The sequence below is a fragment of the Jaculus jaculus genome, chromosome 1, assembly GCF_020740685.1.
Source record: "Jaculus jaculus isolate mJacJac1 chromosome 1, mJacJac1.mat.Y.cur, whole genome shotgun sequence".
Classification (NCBI taxonomy): Eukaryota; Metazoa; Chordata; class Mammalia; order Rodentia; family Dipodidae; genus Jaculus; species Jaculus jaculus.
In genome coordinates this window covers 161,177,820-161,197,995 of record NC_059102.1, presented here as the reverse complement: position 1 = coordinate 161,197,995, position 20,176 = coordinate 161,177,820, and the positions used below count along the sequence as shown (strand labels likewise).

Below are 20,176 nucleotides of genomic sequence, written 5' to 3'. Positions count from 1 at the left end.
TGAGCACACATAACCATGTCTGGGAATACTTGCTGAGTAGAAATAATGTTTCACCTGTCCTCAGCAGCTGAGGCAAAGCTGATTGGGAGACCAAGTCCCAGGAACAGCAAAAATCAAAAGCAAGGGTTAGTAAGCCATAGCAGATGGGCCAGATCTGGTCCACTGCCTGTTTTTACACATAAAGTTTTATTGGAAGATTGCCATGCTTATTATTCTCTATAGCTGCTTGTGTACTAAGAAAACAGAGATGTTAGCTGCAGCAGAAACAGTGTGGCCTGTCATGCCTGAAGCATTTACTATGAGCCCTTTATAGATGTTTGCAGGCCCTGCTTGAATAGTCATCACGCTGTAGATCCACAAAGTGTGAATTAAAGCTGCAGTTTGGTTCCCTACTACATTGTACTTTCTCAAAATTTTGTCCAACAGCCCTAAGGTTTTTATGTCCAGGCAATAACTTTCCATCTTGGTGGTGTGGCCCTCAAGGCCCATACCTCTAGCACTGATAGAATCATGTCTTCTGGCTGGGCCCCCTCAGCCTGTGCCTGACCAGAGGCAGCCACTTCTTGTCACTGCTCTGGTCACACTGCTCACCTTGTCCACCTTGTCCAGCCAGTCCTTATTGGCTGCCAGCTCAGCCATGAATGCTTGATGCTTCTGCCACTTGGTGTGCAGATTGCGGGCCTCGTCATAGGACACATCCTGGGCTGTCAGCATCTTCTCATCAATCCAGAGTTTCAGCTGGTGCAGACACAGAGCAGAATAGAGGAGAGCAGGATGGGGGAGGAGATATTGCAAAGAAGGGGAGAGTGGGACAGGGGAGGGGGCAGGAGATGTGGAAAATTCTAGAAGAAGCCAGGAATGGGTTCACAGGCACTCTCTAGGCTCCAAATGAAGGCATGTGGGAAGGGGACGGATGCTTGCAGATACTACAGGAGACACCAGGGAACAAGAATCTCACCTCCTGACAGTCTTGCAAGAAGTGTTGCTGTTCTCGGTTATCCCGAAGTCTGCCCAAAAGCTGCTGCACTGCCTCTTGATTCTTCCTGTGTCTGTAATGACAGCCCTGGGTGAAACAGTACTCTTGTGAAAGAGTTATGACCTTTAACCTACCCAGAAGCTCTAGTGTTCCTCCTATGGAGGTAATATACCCCATGAATGCCACAAGACTCTGCAGGAATCCAATTTGCTGTCCTGCCATCCAAGCAGGCTCTCATCTACCCTGGTGTGTGGAAGTAAACCTTTATGGGACCTGGTCCAGCCCCTCTCCAACCAGTTTGCACTTCCTCTATTTTTGTTGTTGGCTTCTAACTCCCATGCTGCCTACACACATTTCCAGCTTTTAGGCCACCCTGTTTTCACTTATTTCCTTTCTCAGGCCCCTCATTTGTCCATCATCTTCATCACACCTCTTTTCAATGGAATCTGCCTTCTCTTGTATCTTCTCAGCATGGATGTTGCCTTCTGACACTAGTTGGCGCGCAGCCTCCAGGAGCCCGCGGATGCGCTCCCCATTGGCATCCATGGTGCTCATGAAGTCTTCCAGCTTTTTAATGGCAGCATCCGCAGCCTGGAGTGTACTCGGCATCTCCGTATGAGACAGGACATACTCCTGTGTGGAGAGGTGGCAGTGAGCTCACTTCTCAAAGCATGGACAGCCTACTGCTCTGAGAGGGACCTGCCCAAAGGCACACCTTAGATGGGGGGGGTCCAACCTGGTGGGGGACAAGGTAACCCAGCTGCTTTTGAAGACAGAGGGGGAGGGAAATTAGTGAGAATCTCAGAAAGTTCCAAGGGAACTTAGCTGGAGGACTTTTACTAGTCCAGATCCTGTTCCTGTTCCACCTTATTTGTAGCTATCACTTGATTTAATAGTTACATGACTAGTCAGATTTTCATTTCTTCTAAAATCAGTTAGGTCATGTTTAGATTCTATTTTGTTACTCCCACAGATTTCTAACATGTTCTTTCTGCCCATCCTGCTTGCTCTGTCTTTCACATTACTTCACACATTCTCTGGTCTTTATTACTGTTTTTATTTTTTTTTAAGGTAGGGTCTCACTCTAGTCCAGACTGACCTGGAACTCACTGTGTAGTCTTAGGATGGCCTCGAACTCGTGGCAATCCTCCTACCTCTGCCTCCCAAGTGCTGGGATTAAAGGCATGTGCCCCATGCCCAGCTTTATTATTTTTTTTGGGGGGTGCGGGGGGAGATAGAGTCTCACTCTAGGTCAGACTGACCTAGAATTCACTATGTCATCCCAAGGTGGCCTAGGACTCAGTGATCCTCCTACCTCTGCCTCCCAAGTGCTGGGATTAAAGGCATGTGTGACCACACCTGGTTCTCTGGTCTCCATTTCTCTCATCTATCTAGTTGGGACTTTGCCACCTGGGCTCTTACCTGGCTGCTAAGCACGCCCTCGGCCTGACGAGCATCTCTCAGGAAACCCTGGAAGCCATGGGCCTGGGCCAAGCGACCTTGTCGGCTCTCCCACATGCGGCCCAGCTCCTCCCAGCCAGTTCCTAGGGCTTCCAGGCGCTGCCTGAGGAAGAGGCACTGGGGATCTGCCTGGTCCTTTGTCACCTCCTCGCCCAAGGCCCGTAGGCGGCTGTACTCGCTCCGGGCCCGTTCCACTTCTCCCCGCAAGGCTGCATGTTGGGCTAAGAGGGCTTCTGCCTCAGGTAAGGTGGCTGGCCCTTCTTCAGAGGCTACAGCGGTCTGCGTGCGGCCTAGCCAGGCCTGGAAGTCATCCAGGCTGCGCAGGAAGTCTTGTAGCCTCCGCGCTTCACCCAGGGACTCCTCCCGCTGCCGCATGGTGGTACGCAGGTCCTCCCAGCCAGCTTGCACCTCTCCAAGCCGGGCATTGATGGCAGGAGCTTGGGCTGGATGACCGGCAGCCAGGGCATTTGCCTCTCGGGTCAGTTCACCCACCCGGGCAGAGATGGCTTCTAGGTCCCTCTCAGTGCCAGCCAGCTTCCGCTGTAGGGCCAGCACACCAGCCAGATCATTGCCGAGACCCTGGGTGGACTCAATGACTTTGGTCTTTTCTCTCATCCAGGCCTGCGTCTCCGTGCACTCGAGGTGGTAATTCTGGATGCTCAGGGCTGATGTCAAAGCTGCCTTTTTGCCATCTGCCAGGGACCGGAACTGCTGCCACCTGCAAGTAGAGGGACAGTTGGAGCTGCTCAGCTTCCCTGCCCTGGCCAGGTACACTTGGAAGTCTGTTCTCCCTTACATACCACTTTTGTAAGGGGGTTGCTCCCCACCTGCTATTCACCTCTTCCTCTCTTTATTCTTAATTTACTTTTAATTATCTTATTTATTTATGTTCATTTATTTATGAGAGAGAGAAAGAGGCAGTGAGAAGGAAGAGGGACAGAGAGAATTAGCATGCAAGGGCCTCTAGCCACTGCAAACAACTCCAGACACATGTACCACCTTGCTTTATATGAGCATTGGAGAGAAATGAACCTGGGTCTTTTGGCTTTGCAGCAAGCACCTTAACCACTAAACAATCTCTCCAGCCCTTTCTTAATTTTTTATTTTTTTGAGGTACTTTCTCTAGCCCAGGCTGACCTGGAACTCACTCTTTAGGCCATGCTGGATGCCTATGTCACAGCAATCCTCTTGTCTCAGCTTCTTAAGTGCTGGGATTAGAGGTGCGAGCCACCACAACCACTTTTGCATCTCCTTCTTTTTATTTTTATTTATTTATTTGTTTGTTTTGTTTTTTGAGGAGTCTCACTCTAGCTCAGGCTGACCTGGAATTCAGTATGTAGTCTCAGGATGGCCTCGAACTCATGGTGATCCTCCTACTACCTCTGCCTCCCCAGTGACTTCAAGGTAGGGTCTTGCTGTACTCCAGGCTGACCTGGAACTCACATTGATCCTCCTACTCTACCTTCCAAGAGCTGGGATTAAAGGTGTGCACCCCCACACCCAGCTGCCTTCTCTCTTCAATTGCTTCCCCAACCTCTTTGGACTACCTTGTCCCTCTTCTAACCTTTTGATAAATTCTCCTCCCCTAATATAGTCCAGTTGGGTTTCCTCTCTCAGCTACCCTTCCAGGCTCCACCAAACTCTCCTCCAATTGCCATCTGCACTGCTTCATTCTTTCACAGATGTCTAGTGTTGCCTCCTCCCCACCCCCAGCCCACCTGTGGTTGAGCTGCTTCTGGGTGCTGATGATGCGATCCTTGCCTGGTGGGTTGGCCTTCAGCAACTGCTCAGCAATGTCGTTCACAGCAGTAATCCGCACAGCCAGGGCATTCATTTCGGGCTCCAAGGTCTCAAACCTGAGGAAATGGAGGAGTGGGACATGAATGATCGGAGGCAGTGAGGTATGCAGACCACCTCCCTTCTATGTCCACAGGAACACTGCCCCTTCAACATGAGGCTTCTGTTCTGGCAACTGTGTACCTCTTAGCCTACAAGGTCCACAGTACCTGTGAATCAGAAGAGGAGCCCCAAATTCCCACAAAACAATTCTATCCTCTGAAAGGTTGCTCAAAAACATGGTGAAGGGGCTGGAGAGATGGCTTAGTTGTTAAGGTGCTTGCCTGCAAAGCTAAAGGACCCAGGTGCCATTGCTCAGTACCCAAGTAAAGCCAGATGCACAAAGTGATACATGTGTCTGGAGTTTATTTGCAGTGGCTAGAGGCCCTGACATACCTATTCTTTTTTTCTCTTTCTCTGTCTCTCTCTCTCTGAAAGAAAGAAAGAAAACTGAGCCGGATGTGGTGGCACATGCCTTTAATCCCAGCATGCAAGAGGCAGAGGTAGGAGGATCTCTGAGAGTTCAAGGCCACCCTGAGACTACATAGTGAATTCCAGGTCAGTCTGAGCTCTGAGCTAGAGTGAAACCCTACCTCAGAAAACAAAGACAAAAACAAAAAAGAAAGAAAGAAAGGTAAAGGTCAAAGGTCAGGAATAAGTCAAACTCAACTATGGTATGGGTGGGATACCACCTTTATTAGAACTCACTATTCTTCCTGAAGCTTGCCCCCTAGCCACCTACCCAGGGCCCATCCTGCTACTATGAGCTAAAAATATATGACCAAAATATAAATCTCTATTGATAAAGATGTGAAATGTGACTTCTCCTGGGGGCATCTGACATTTTCACAGAGCAGGCTCTGCAAACATTTTCTTTAAAAGAAGAGATGGTAAATATTTCAGGCTCTGTGAGCCAGTCTGTCACAAGTCCTCAAAACTTCTGAGTGGGGTGGACACAGCCAAGAATGTTATATAAATAAGCACTCCTCTGTTCCAATAAAGTTTTATTTACAAAAACAACCAACCTGGGCAGCAGGATCATAGTTTGTCAAACCCTATAATAGGATATCTTGAAAACTAAAAAAAATTACTTATTTTTTCTTTTGTTTTCAAGGTAGGGGTCTCATTAGCCCAGACAGACCTGGGATTCACTATGAAGTCTCAGGCTGGCTGTGAACTATGACCCTCCTAACTCATCCTCCCAAGTGCTGGGATTACAGGTGTGTGCCACCATGCCTGGCTAATTACATTTTTAGAACTGCCAGGAAATTATAGACTGATAGTAGGTGATAGCAAGGAATCACTAATTTTGTGCTATACAATGATAGTATTGAAGTTCTATAAGAAAAATGTCTTCTTTTTGTTTTGTTTGTTTTTTCTTACTCTAGCTCAGGCTGACCTGGAACTCACATCAATCCTCCTACTTCTGCCTCCTGAGTGCTGAGATTAAAGGTGTTCGCCACTGCCTGGCTTTTTGGTTTTTCAAGGTAGGGTCTCATTCTAGTTCAGGCTGACTTGGAATTCACTATGTAGTTTCAGGGTGGCCTCAAACTCACGATGATCCTTCTACCTCTGCCTCCCATGTGCTGAGATTAAAGGTGTGTACCACCATGCCCGGCAGGCTTTGTTTGTTTTTAAAATTATTTATTTGAGAGAAAGACAGAAAGGGAGAGAGGATGTGAGAGAGAATGGACATGCCAGGGCCTCCTTCCATTGCAGATGAACTCTAGACATATGAGCCACTTTGTGAGTCTGGCTTTATGTAGGTACTAAGGATTTTAACCCAGACCATCAGGCTTTGCAAGCAAGCATCTTTAATTATTGAGCCATCTCCCCAGCCATTTTTAAAAATTTTTTTGTTTATTTTTATTTATTTGAGAGCGATAGACAGAGAAAGAAGCAGAGAGAGAGAGAGAACGGGCGCACCAGGGCTTCCAGCCACTGCAAACAAACTCCAGATGTGTGTGCCCCCTTGTGCATCTGGCTAACATGGGTCCTGGGGAACTGAGCCTCGAACCAGGGTCCTTAGGCTTCACAGGCAAGCACTTAACCACTAAGCCATTTCTCTAGCCCGATTTTGTTTGTTCTGAGGCAGGGTCTCAAAACGACTCACTCTGTAACCCAGGCTGACCTAGAACTTATGGTGATCCTCCTACCTCATCATCCTGAGTGCTGGGATTAAAGGTGAGCGCCATCATGCCTGGCAAAAAATATCTTTTCTAAATGATTTTAAGATTTATTACTCTGTGAATAAAGCTATTTCATGAAAGTTTAATCACTGTATGCCTAAAAGATTAATATTTTCAGGGCTGGAGAGATGGCACAGCGGTTAAAGGTGCTTGCTTGGAAAGCCTGATGGCTCGGGTTCGATTCTCTGGTACCCATTTGACGCCAGGTGCACAAAGTAGTATCTGTATCTGGAGTTCATCTGCAGTGGCAGGAGACCCTGGTGTGCCCATTCTCTATCTCTATCTGCCTCTTTCTCTGTCTTTCAAATTAAAATTTTTTTTTTAAAGATTGATAATTTCAGTCTCATTATTTTATTTTGAGACAGGGTCTCACTGTGTAGCTCAGGCTGCTCTAGAACTTGCTATGTAGCTCAAGATGACTTCAAATTGTGAATACTACCTCAGCCTCTTGGGTGCTGGTATCACAGGTATGCACCACCACACAGTTTCTAAATTCTCAGCTATTTTAAGTCCATACACAAAAAGTAAACTGTTAAGGCGCTTGCCTGTGAAGCCCAATGTTCAATTCCCCAGTATCCACATAAGCCAGATGCACAAGGTGGCTTATGCATCTGGAGTTTGTTTGCAATGGCTAGAGATCTTGGCATGCCCAGTCTCCCTCTATCTGCTTCTTTCTCTGTGAAACAAATAAAAATAAATTTAAAATATTTTTTTTAAGTAATGTATGTGTAAGGCTGCTGCTGCTGCTTCTTTAAAGGCATGTATGAATGATATGATAATATTAGGGGCTTTTTAAAGTGAAATGGGTCAAAAAGAGTAATATATTGGCAACAAATGGGATGTGGGGGATGGGCACACAAGGGTTTATTGTGGTATGTTCTCTACTATTGAGTATGTTTAGCATTTTCATTGAAACTATAGTACTGGACATGGTGGCCTGTGCTTATAATACCAGCATTCAGGTGACAGAGACAGAAGATTGCCACAAATTCACCCATCTTAGCTACATAGAAAGATCCTGTTTCAATATACCAAAACCAAAAACAAAACAGATATAGCAGGCAGTTTCTGGTGGGACCCACCTCCCTCCACCTGGCCCCTAGCTCATAGGTGATCCACTAGAGGAAGCCTTACCTCTGCTGCACCACCTCCAGGTCCTCCAGGCGCTCAGGCAGGGCCAGCCCATTGAGCCATTGCTCCTTCTCCTCCACCCAGAGCCCACAGGCTCCAGCTTCACTGAGCATGGTGTAGAGTGCCAGGGCTGCCTCCAGGGCCCGTGCACGCTCGCCTGCCCGGGCCTGCAGCTCCTCATAGTGCCGCTCCAGAGTGGGCACTCTGCTCTGCACCTCTGGTGTGTGGCTCAGTGCAGGAGGTAGGGCGGTAGCCTGCTCTCTCAAGGCATCCAGAGTGGGCCGGTGGCCTCGGATCTCCTCTTCGAGGGCCCGGTGCTGCCTGGCCAGGGCCTGCGTGGAGAACTCATCATGTCCTAGCTCAGGGCTGGACACCAGGCGGAGTGCATCCACCAACCAGGCCTCCATGTCATTTGCATCTGCTTGGAACTGGTAGAGGCTGGCAGCTTGAGAGAGCTGCTGGGCTCGCTCCTCAGCCAGGGCTTCCAGCTGCTCCCACTGAGCCTGGAGCTCTGCTGCACGGGCTGAAGCCTGGCTGGCTCCAGGGTGGCCCTCAGCAACCAACTGCTGGCCCTCTTCCAGGGTGAGCTTGAGGGGCCCCAGTCGGCCACTCATCTCACCCCGCAGTGCCGCGTGCTTGTTCAGCAGGCGGAGGACGCCCGTCAGGTCCCGGCCTGTGTCAGCTGAGGCCAGGAGGTGCTGCTGCTCTCGCACCCAGGCCTCAGCCTCTCCCACCTCCCAGAGGAACCTCCAGAGGCGCCGTGACTCTTCTAGACGGGCCCTCCGAGCAGCTGCCAACTCACACAGGGACTCATAGCTCCGCTCCAGGGTGGCCACCCGCTCTGACACCAGTTCTGGGTCACATGGTCTGTATTCTGAAAAAGTGAGGCCAAAGGTCCAGAGTTCTGGTTGCCCCCACCCTGGCAGAACTCCCTCCCTGGATCTAGCTCTGTCACCCATCACCCATTATCCGTGATCCTATCCCCAACCTTTCCCAGGCAAGAGCCTGTTCCTTTTCCTAGACCCTCTATTTCCAGGGCTTTACCCCCATTTTTCACCTTTCCCTGGATCGCAGAAGCGCAAGGCAGAGGCACTGACGGCCCGAACCCTCTCAGCCTGTACAGCAATGTCTGCTTCCACCAGCTCATGAAGCTGTAGCAGGTCCTCCACTCCAGCCAGGTGCTTGCCCAGGTCTTGAGACTGCAGTCGGCCCTGCCAGGCACATGTGGTATGCAGTATGCTAGAACCTGTCTGAGAGCTGCCTGGTACCCTATCAGTCAGATAGACATGCCAGGCACACTGCATCTTCCACTCTGAGTGGCTTTGTGTGGTACCTAGGTGAGTTTATCTGCTTACTTACACAGGGACACCCCAGTTCTGTCCTTGTACCTGACTCCTTATCTTCAACTGCCCTCCTGTGAACAGCTTTCTTATTAAATGCTGCTCCTGGAATCTTTACTGTGACTCATTCTCAGCCCCAGAATCAGAAACTTTAGCATCACTCCCAAACCCACTCTCAAGCCAGCCACTCACAATAGCCTTTCAGTGGGTTCTGTGATCCCATCCTGGCTGCCCAGAGACTGTACTTAGTAGCCCAAAGGACAATATGTATATATAATTTGTTTTGTTTTATTGAGGTAGGGTCTCACTACAGCCCAGACTGACCTGGAACTCACTTTAGTTCCAGGCTGTTGTTAATTCACAGTGATCCTCATACCTCTGCCTTCTGAGTGCTGGGATTAAAGGTGTGTGCTACTATGCCAGGCTGTGTCTACGGTTTGGTAAGTCTCCTTTCCCTAGTCTGGGACAGGGGCCCTTTTCACTTTGTTCATCAGAACTGAAGGAGCTAGCTTTGCATTGACACATGCTATATAGGGATGAACTGACTGGGTGAGAGAGTGCCAAAGCCTTGTCCCCCAGGACTCCTGCCCATCTGAGTCACACAAGAGCCCACTACCTTCATCTCTGCCATCCAGTCCATGAGGTAGAGCAGGTCCTGAAACACCTTCTGAAGCTCCAGGTTGAGAAGAAGCCGCTCACGTCGGGCGGCCACCATCTGCCGCAGGAAGTCCCAGAGCCGTGCGACATTGTGTTGGCGCGCAGAGATGCGCTTGATGTCGTGGTAGTGCTCAGCAGCCAGCTCAGCTGCCACAGCATCCACTGCCTGCACCCGGCCACTGTAGGCTACAATGTCTGTCTCGATGGCTTCATGCTTCCGCACTGCAGCCTCAACTGCAGCCAGCTCCAACCCAAAGTTGTCCTGCGGCAGAGGCGGGGAAGGGACCCTTGGGAACCAATGGTACCTCTGTTTGCTCCATCTGTCCCCCAGAGCATGCTGGCTTCCAGGTGCCAACTCCACGTAGTGGCTTTCTGTCCTCCACTCTGTCCTATCCTGACTCACTATCCTTTCCCCTGTGCAAGCCTCCGGCTCCTGGGTTTCCTAGTCTTCTTAGCTCCAATGGATTTCATGGTTCATCATTTCCCCACCATTACCTGCCACTGTCTCTCTTCTACTGCTTCCCATCGGTGTGAACAAGGGTCCTACCTGGGACACAAGGCGTTGGTTCTCACTGAGCCAGGTCTCTCGCATGGCGGCCTTGCGGTCAAAGCGGGCAGCCAGCTGCTCCAGCTTCTCCTGGCGGATTAGCTCTGTGCGCAGGGCCAGCTCACGCTCATGCTCAGCTTTCTCCAGCCGCTCCCAGGCCTGCGTGGTAAGGGGCAGGATTAGTGCAACAGGGCCAGAGAGAGGATGGTCAACAGGACCGGGCCACGGGTGAATCTCATAAAAGCTTGGTCTAGTTTTCTTCGTGAACCTGGTACCTGGTACCAACAGATCAACACAGAGAACAATCAACTCCTACCAAACCAGATATCCAGAGACACAGAGGATCCCAAGACCTCATAACTGAAGCAGACCTAAAATGAACCCAACATGGCTCAGGGAAATTTGCGGGAGAGGGGGGTGGAATGAATGTTAGAGCCACACATTGGGTCATGATACACAGAAATATTTCCTCCTACCCATAACTGATGGCTAATCCCACAATGCACGACCCATATACCCCAATAAGAAGGGTCCCTTTGGAGGGGGGAGGACAGGGAGGAGGCTAACAATGGTACCAATTTGATTATATTCACTGAGTACAAGACTAATAATAATAATAAAGAAAGCTTGGTCTAGTGAATGTATGGAATGGGCTCAGTGAGGCATCTGACTCTGTGTGGAAGTATGAGAAAAATGGAAGACTCCAGGTGGAGGCCACAGAGTAACTCTGCTTCTGGAGGCAATCAATCAGAATTTTAACATTTGTTTGCAGTACTAGGCCTGTGGGAGAACCTGATTTTACTTTCATTCTTTTTTTTTTTTTAATTTTGTTTTTCGAGGTAGGGTCTCATTGTAGCCCAGGCTGACCTGGAATTCACTACGGAGTCTCAGGGTGGCCTCGAACTCACGGCCATCCTCCTACCTCTGCCTCCCGAGTGCTGGGATTAAAGGCGTGCGCCACCACGCCTGGCTTACTTTCATTATTCTTATAATTGCTTGTAAAAATAAAAAAGAAAAAGAAAGAAGAAAGAAGAAAACAGAAGTAGAGAGAGTGAAATGGGAATATGTCAAATAGAATATGGGACTTGGAAAAAAGCTGGGTGTGGTGGCGCACGCCTTTAATCCCAGCACTCGGAGGCAGTGGTAGGAGGATCACTGTGACTTCAAGGCCACCTTGAGACTACATAGTGAATTCCAGGTGAGCCTGGACTAGAAAATGAGATTCTACCTCGAAAACCACCCCCCAAAAAAGATATGGGACTTGAGGTATAATTTATTTACATAACCCTGTATGGAGAGTGAGAATAGGAAAGGAACTATGTGCATGAGAGGACACAAGCATCAAGTCTGGGGGTGTGAATATGTAACCAGGGCAGTAGGACTTGGTGGAGGTCAAGAAGGCCATGGGTTCTGAGACATATGTAAAGTGTCTAGGCTAGGGACTGCTAAGAGTGGCCATCTGTGAATGTCAGGGGAGGCCACAGACCTTGTTAATGTCAGAGATGAGCCGTCCTTCACGAGGTGTATAGACCTTCTGGTTGTTGGCCCGCAGCTTGCTCTGGATGGTGAAGAGCAACACCTCCAAGTTTCCTTTCTCGGTGAACCTGAGGCAAGAGCCAAGTCAGGGTCAGAGGCAAAGGTCATGAGAGACCTAGGGACAAAACTCAGTAGCACAAAGTCTTGTATTTTTTAAAATTTTTTAAAATTTATTTTTATTTATTTGAGAACAACAGACAGAGAGAAAGAGACAGATATAGAGAGAGAATAGGCGCGCCAGGGCCTCCAGCCACTGCAGACGAACTCCAGACACGTGCACCCCCTTGTGCATCTGGCTAACGTGGGTCCTGAGGAGTTGAGCCTCGAACCAGGGTCCTTAGGCTTCATAGGCAAGCGCTTAACTGCTAAGCCATCTCTCCAGCCCAAAGTATTGTATTTTTTGTTGTTGTTGTTGTTTTTCCTGAGGTATGATATTACTCCAGCCCAGGTTGACCTGAAACTTACTCTCTAGCCCTAGACTTGCCTTGAATTCATGGCAATCCTCGTACCTCAGCCTCCAGAGTGCTGACACCAGAGGTATGTGCCACCATGCCTGGCCTATGTTGCTTTTCTTCTCACAAAAAAATGGGGGGCTGGAGAGATGGCTTAGCAGTTAAGGTGCTTGCCTGCAAAACCTAAGGACCGAGGTTCAATTCCCCAGTACCCATATAAGCCAGATGCACAAGGTGGTGCATCAGTCTGGAGTTTGTTTGCAGGAGCTAGAGGCCCTGGCATACCCTTTCTTTCTTCCTTCCTTTCCCTCCCTCCCTCCCTCTCTCTCTCTCTCTGTCTATATATATGTGTATACATATATATAGTGTGTGTGTGTGTATATATATATATATATATGTACATATATATACACATATATATATATGTATATGTATATACACACACACACACACACACATATATATATATATATATATGCCTCTCTCTCTCTCTCTGTTCCTCTCTGTCTATATATATATATATATGTATATATATATGTGTGTGTATGTGTGTGTGTGTGTGTGTGTGTGTGTGTATGCCTCTTTCTCTCTCTCTCTCTCACACACACACACACTCAAATCAAAAGAATAATTAAAAAAAAACTAGCAAACCAAAAGAAAAGTAATTTTGAGACTGGGTTTAGACAGGTCTGGAACTCATGATACTCTTGCCTCAGCCTCTGAAATGATGGTTTTATAGGCTTGTGTCACTACCCAGCTCAAGAACATCATCTTATTTCATTCATTCATTTGTTTATTTATTGCAGTGCTAATGATGGAACCCAGGGTTTCACACATGTGAAATAAGTGCTTTACTCTGAGCTACATCTTCAGCTATTTTTTTTTAACTTTCTACTGTGACACAGTTGACCAGGGTGGCCTTAAGCTATCTTTACAGCCCAGCAATACCTGAACTTGTGATCCCCCTCAACTTCATGAGTAACTGTGATTATAGGTCTGCAACACTAGGCCCAGCAAAAGCAACCAAAAGCTACACAGGCTGGGCATGGTGGCACATGCCTTTAATCCCAGCACTCAGGAGGCAGAAGTAGGAGGTTCCCTGTGAGTTTGAGGCTACCCTGAGACTACATAGTGAATTCCAGGTCAGCCTGGGCTAGAGTGAGACGCTACCTCGAACAACCAAAAAAAAAAAAAAAAAAAGTGATTGTTGTTTCCCGTTTGCATGGTAGTAGTGGTTTCTATCTCATACAAATAGGGTCCTTGTGTAACCACAGATGATCAAGAATTGAGTTGCTATAATCTGGGCTAGTTCTCAGCACTTTGCACATATTAACTCATTTATTTCTCAGTGTTGTGTACATTCTATCAGTAATCTCATTTTCCAGATGAAAAAACTGAAATGCAAAAAGGCTAATGGGCTGGAGAGAAGGCTTAGCAGTTAAGGCATTTGCCTACAAACCCTGAGGATCCAGGTTTGATTCCCCAGGACCCACATAAGCCAGATGCACAAAGCAGCACATGCCTCTGGAATTCATTTGCAATGGCTAGAGGCACTGGAACACCCATACTCTCTGTCTTTCTATCTGCCTCTTTCTCTCTCCCTCAAATAAGTTCATATATGTGTGTGTGTGTGTGTGTGTGTGTGTGTGTGTGTGTGTATTAAAAAGGCTAAATATGGTCATGGTGGTGCACGCCTTTAATCACAGCACTCGGGAGGCAGAGGTAGGAGGAACACCGTGAGTTTGAGGCCACCCTGAGACTACATAGTGAATTCCAGGTCAGCCTGAGCTAAAGTGAGACCCTACCTTAAAAAAAAAAAAAGGCTATAATAAATTGTCCAACACTCACAACTAAGAAGCAGAGCCAGGATTTGAACTTAGACACTTTGAGCCTGGGCACTTAATGCTTTGTTCTCTGACACCCACAAAGAATTTTTGTAGTTAGCTTCTTCAATTATGACTATCTTTTCAAGTCAAAAAATGCATTCTTGGGCTGAGAGATGGCTTAGTGGTTAAGGCATTTGCCTATAAAGCCAAAGGATCCTGGTTGGACTCTCCAGGACCCATGTAAGCCAGATGCATAAGGGGGTGCAAGCATTTGGAGTTCATTTGCAGTAGCTGGAGGCCCTGGCATGCCCATTCTTTCTCTCTCTCTCTCTCTCTCTCTCTCTCTCAAATAAATAAACAAAATAAAATATATTTTTAAAAAATGTATTCTTCCCAGCACTCAGGAGGCAAAAGGAGGAGGATCACTGAGAATTCAAGGCAAGCTTGGGCTAAAGCAAGATCCTGCCTAGAAAAACAAAACAAAAAAATTCTTTAATAGATTCAGTGGTTGTCCTGTGATTTCTTACTTTTATAAAGTCATGTTGGTGAGTATCTTACATCTTCATTGAATGTCCAAAAGAGGATTTTTCCAGGCAAAGGGCACATCTCAAATCATTCCCTAGACTATGTGGAAACAGTTGTTTTCTGGATATATATTAGTTTTGGAGCTGATACATAATAACTACAGTAGCACTTGAACACATACACAACACACTCACTCACACACACAGACACAAACACACACCTTATTCTTGGTACATACTAAAAAACAGATAACTGCTAAAATATAAATGGCAAGAACTATTTCAATACTCATGCCACCAACCACATCACACTTGCTAGCAGTGACTTGTGTCCCTACACTGGGATTATAGTAATATGTAAGAAATATATATACAAATGTGTGTGTGTGTGTGTGTGTGTGTGTATATGTATATGTATATATATGGAGAGAGAGAGAGAGACAGAGACAGACCGACTGACTGACTCTCACTTTGCAGCCCAGGCTGGCTTCACTATGTAGTGCAGGCTGACCTTGAATACTGGGCAATCCTCCCATCTCAGACTCCTGAGTGTTGAGATTACAGGCTCAGGCTACCACACTTGGGTTGCCACCAGTAATTTTATCTGATGGGTTGCACTGACTCAACATACCATGGCAAATCGTGTTTCCACACATGAGTTTTAAAAATGGCTAGTTGTCAGAAAATGTATTTTTGGAGCAACTGTGCTATCTGGATACTTCCAGCACTTGAAGCTGGGGAAAGGAGCCTTGGCTGCATTTATGTACTGCTAAATGTCCCTCCCAAAAGGACACCTTTATTTAGGCTTTAGCTTATATGAGGACAACTCAGGGCAGGCAGGTACCTTCAGGGTGGGACTTGGGGAGGGGGCACATACTTGGGTGGCTTCTCCACAGTGCGGTAGGAATTGAAGGACTGCAGTTGGTTCTGGACCCCACTCAGGGAATTGGCCAGCTGCCGGTCATTGAGGGTCACAATAGTTTGCTCAATCCACTGTAGCAGTTCGGAGGCCAGGGACTCGTACTTTTCTACCAGGTGATCTGCTTCCATGGCATGGTCCAGGACCTGAGGCACAGGAGACAGTGAAATGGGAGTCTTATCTAATCCTGTGGCTCTATTCTGCTTCTGCTATAGGGGTGTAAGAACTAGGCCAGGCCTCCCCTGGCCCTTTTGGGTACTGTTTCGCAGTGGAGGTACCTTGCCAATTCTTTTGCCTTCCACAGCCAGGGCCTTCATCTTGGAGAAATAATGATAGTAGGTGGCCACATAGGTAATGATGGATTTCTCATCTGGTTGATCCACATTCACATCTGAGAAAAAATATCACTCGGGTCAGGTAAACATCAGAACCCCCCCCCCCCAGAAGTAGGCCCTAAACCTGAACCACTCAGCCCATGCTAGGCCTCCACCCTCCAAGGCTAACATCTTTCTAATTCCCTTCACACAAAGTGACCACTATTCCAACGACTTCCCCCCAGTCACAGGAAGGGTTCTCTGCACAGAGGACAAAATCCAAAAGCCCAGAAGGCTTTACCCCAGCATAGCTGGTCCACCCTGAAGCTAGTTGTTTACAGGAAGAAAAGCATACCATGTGGTAAGGGTGGATGATGAACTTACAACCTGGAAGGATGTCTATGAAGGATTCTGTGCCACATGCTGAGCACTAAAGCCTCCTGAACCTGGTTGTAGTCCAGTGGAGACAGAGACCAGTACTTAGCATCATCTTGGGACATGGTCACTACAGTTTCCAATCTCAGTCCCAAAGCTCAGACATAAGCCCACCCAAGGAGGTAAGCATCCTTCAGGTCCAAACACTTCCCACCACATGATCAAGTCTGACCATGACTTGAAATCCCTGGGGTGTCTGCATCAGGCCAGATTTCATCCCTAAGACTGTATGTAAGACTAGAAGCCTCTTCAAAGCCTTAAAGAAAAAAAAAAAAACTTACACCAATCAACCAAAAAAACCTCTCCAAAACTCAGATTAAGTTGGCTCCTTAAGTCATTTTGTAAAGTCACAGGATACTTTGTTTTACTTCTGTACTCCACAAAATAGCTTTACTTCTCAAATGCTACCTAAGGATTTCTGTCTCTAAGTAGCTGGGACAATATAAATGACAGCTAAAAGACATGCTTGTCATTCTGGACTGAGGGCATAGGAGATGGGGCTACAGGTGAGATGGAAAAGAGGGAGAAAATAACTGAGATTCAAACCTGCCCAGCAAGGTAAGAAGGAATGCTTCCAACGGGTACGTGTGGCCCCGCTCTCCTCCCTTTATGGTTGCACCCACATTGTTCTGCTTTGCAGAGGCAGCTAAGGAAATAACTCTGGAGCCAGGATACCTGCATCGGAATCTCAGCTGTACCAGATATATGACCTTGAGCAAGTCACTTGACCTTTATAGGCTCCATCTCTTCCACAAATTGAGGGTAATAATGGTACTAACTTCAAAGGGGGCAATTAATTTAAGGTATATCAAGTACAGTGCAGCACAAAGTACGCAGTAAGAGCCTGGTGGCTTTTTACTAATCTTAGCACCATGGGAGCCAGTCAGCAAGGGCAGCAGTCCATGGGCCAGTTCTTGGTGAGAACCAAGGTCATGTAGCTTAACTTAGAACCCTATAGTTTTAGAGTAAGGAAGGACTTCAGGAACCACATGGACCAGTCCTCTAATTTTTTTTTTTTACTTATTTGTACGTTTGAGTGTGTGTGTGTGCGTGTGTGTGTATAGGTGCACCAGGGTCTATTGCCACTGCAAATGAATATCAGATACTTGTCCCACTTTTTTGCATCTGGATTACATGGGCAGCTTTGGAATTGAGTCCAAGCCATCAGGCTTTGCAAGCAAGTTCTTTTAACCACTAAGCCATCTTTCCAGCCATATTTTTTAAAATTTTAGTTATTTTTGTGGTGTTAGGAATTGAAGTCAGGGCCTATGAAACTTTCTGGGTATAGTACAACAGTCCTAAAAAAATTTTTTTTGAGGTAGAGTCTCACTTTAGCCAGGCTGACCTGACACTCACTCTATAGTCCCAGGCTGGCCTCGAACTCACAGTGATCCTTCTACCTCTGCCCTCTGCCTCTCAAGTGCTGGGATTAAAGAAATGCACCACTATGCCCAGTTCTAAAATTAAAATGTGTGTGTGTGTGTGTGTGTATTTGCAAGCAGAGAGACAGATGGACAGACAGTATGGGTATGCCACTGCAAATAAACTCCAGATGCATGCACAACATTGTGCATCCGGCTCTATGGGGAATTGAACTTGGGCTGCAGGCTTTTCAAGCAAGTCCCTTTAACCACTTAGCAATCTCCCCAGCCTGATTTTTTTTTTGGAGGGGCAGGGTTTCACGTAGCCCAGACTGACTTCAAACTCATTATGTGAGTGACAAAGACCAGCCTTGAACTCCTGATTTTTGTCTCCAAACTCTGAGCGTGTGATTATTGGCATATTAGGTACTTTTATGTATTTATGTATTTTTTGAGGCATAATTTTCTTACCATAAACTTCATGTTTTGTTGTTGTTGTTTTGGTTTTTCTGTGGCAGAGTCTCATTCTAGCTCAATCTGACCTGGAATTCACTATGTAGTCTCAGGGTGGCCTTGGACTCACAACCATCCTCCTACTTCTGCCTCCTGAGTTCTGGGATAAAAGGTGAGTACCACCACGCCCAGCCTACTTCATCCTTTTAAAGTGAGCAGTTCAGTGGTTTGGGGTATATTCAATCATGCCATCATCATCACTACTTAATCCCAGAATATTTGCATATAGCAAAAGAAACCCTGTACTCACTGGGAACTGCTGCCAGTGCTACCCTGGCAACCACTGGTCTGTCTTCTGTCTACCTACACCTGTTTTGCAGAGCTCTGGCCTACCTTCAGGATCCAGCAGCTTGGTTAGGCCTAGTTCCTTCTCAGCCAGATTGAAAGCATTCTGCAGATTGTAGTGTGCATTGCACTTCTTCAGGGACTCAAAATCCAGAAGGTCTGGCCTAGGGGTAAGGGGGAACACAGAAAGCATTAAAAGCATGTTAGACCCTAAAGAAAAATAAGTTCATTTCTACCTTTATCCTTTAATTTCCAACCAGTTTCATCCAGAAGGGATCCTAAACATCCCTTACTTCTCCATCGTAAGGGTTCCATGTAGTATGGTACCCCCATATTTTGGCTTCTTTCCCCGCATTTTTTTTCTTTTCTTTCTTTCTCTTTTTGGTTTTTCGAGGTAGGGTCTCACTCTGGTCCAGGCTGACCTGGAATTCACTATGTAGTCTCAGGGTGGCCTTGAACTCATGGCAATTTTACCTCTTCCTCCCAAGTAGTGGGATTAAAGCCATGAGCCACCACACCCAGCTCAATTTTTTTTTTAAGATTTATTTTTATTTACTTATTGGGGGGGGGGAGAGAGAGAGAATGAATGGGCATGTCACAGCCTCCAGCCACTACAAACAAACTCCAGACACATGTGCCACCATGTGCATCTGGCTTACATGGGACCTGGAGAATCAGACCTTGGTCCCTAGGCTTCGCAGGCATGCACCTTACCACTAAGCCATCTCTCTAGCCCTGTCATTGAATGTTCTTTTCCTCTTGCCTCTGCCTCCTATATGCTTAATTTGCCCACAGCTGGGGTGTAGCTAAGTTCCTCTCCTGACCTATGTGTGTATATATGCCCCTGGGTCATCAATCCATGTGCTCACTAACCCTGTCTTCTCACCGGTGTTTGTGTACAATGGCGTTGAAGGCTAGCCCATCTCTCCAGCTGGTGGTGAAGTTGTGCACATTGACATTGGGATACCTATAAACAGTGACCAGAAAAAAATGGTGAGTGCTTCAGAGTCCTGGTGTGCATGCAATGCAAGGACAGTGACCAGGTTGTAGATCCCAGAGCCTATCCTTCCTGTACTGCACAGCCTGGGTGTGGCTCCAGGGGCGTCCTCACCCGGCCGTCTTCATCTGACACCACAGCAGTAAGGCGTCTTTGGCTGACTTCTTCTCCTTGTTGTCTTCTGTCTCCACACTGATGTCTTGGATCTGAGACAGAAGGAAGGAGAATCCTCACTCACTGGACAGAGGCTCTTGGTGTTAACAGAGACACTCAGAGAATATGGCAGGAAATTATTCTTTAGACTGCTGTCTTAGGGGGGAAGGGATAGAGTGTGGGACCTTTTGAACCAGGGCTAGTGACATGTATTATCAAGTCCCAGGGGTATGGGGTAGGATGTCAGTGGACTGAAAGTATCTGAGAATGAAGGGAGCTGGTTCTTCAGGGTAGGGTATGTGGGTGAATGACTGAACATCTTCTGAGAGCTGGCTTTTAAAGTTGGGGCTGAAGGAATTCCACTTAGGGCTGAAAGGGGTATAAGTCAACTCAGAGAGGATGGTACAATCAGGGAAGTTGAGATGGCACTGGGACACAGAAGCCTAAGGAGTAGAGTGACCAGACCCTCTTGAAGTTTATAAACTCTCTATAGTGAGGGACCAGTTTATGAAAGTTTCAGTCCCTTTGGGATGACCCTGAGGCCTGGTCACATGCCTTGGGAAACTTGCCACAGAAGTTTGCCAACTCTAAACCGGTCTCTTCCTTGTTGAATGAGGCTGATCAGGCATATGAATATCACTACAATGGCAAACTGCTCTAGAAGGTTTGAGATGTTCCAGTGACTGTGGTGTAGGACCGGCGCATGGCTCACACCTTGGATAAT

At 47.2% G+C, this 20,176-nt stretch overlaps 1 protein-coding gene across 4 annotated transcripts in view; it reads right to left on the bottom strand.

Moving 5' to 3' along the window:
• The window catches only part of Sptbn2 (spectrin beta, non-erythrocytic 2), a 53,213-nt gene that overhangs the window by 16,360 nt on the left and 16,677 nt on the right, over positions 1–20,176 (bottom strand). For all 4 annotated transcript variants that reach the window (XM_045148168.1, XM_004656736.2, XM_045148176.1 and 1 more), the window contains 15 exons: positions 19,414–19,505; positions 19,189–19,269; positions 18,351–18,466; positions 15,673–15,785; positions 15,353–15,540; positions 11,624–11,741; positions 10,138–10,296; positions 9,550–9,852; positions 8,651–8,804; positions 7,597–8,467; positions 4,156–4,293; positions 2,399–3,155; positions 1,407–1,609; positions 959–1,049; positions 592–738 (listed from right to left, as the gene is read on the bottom strand). In XM_045148168.1, the coding sequence (XP_045004103.1) occupies positions 592–738; positions 959–1,049; positions 1,407–1,609; positions 2,399–3,155; positions 4,156–4,293; positions 7,597–8,467; positions 8,651–8,804; positions 9,550–9,852; positions 10,138–10,296; positions 11,624–11,741; positions 15,353–15,540; positions 15,673–15,785; positions 18,351–18,466; positions 19,189–19,269; positions 19,414–19,505 (3,531 nt within the window). The remainder of the gene's footprint in view (positions 1–591; positions 739–958; positions 1,050–1,406; positions 1,610–2,398; positions 3,156–4,155; positions 4,294–7,596; positions 8,468–8,650; positions 8,805–9,549; positions 9,853–10,137; positions 10,297–11,623; positions 11,742–15,352; positions 15,541–15,672; positions 15,786–18,350; positions 18,467–19,188; positions 19,270–19,413; positions 19,506–20,176) is intronic.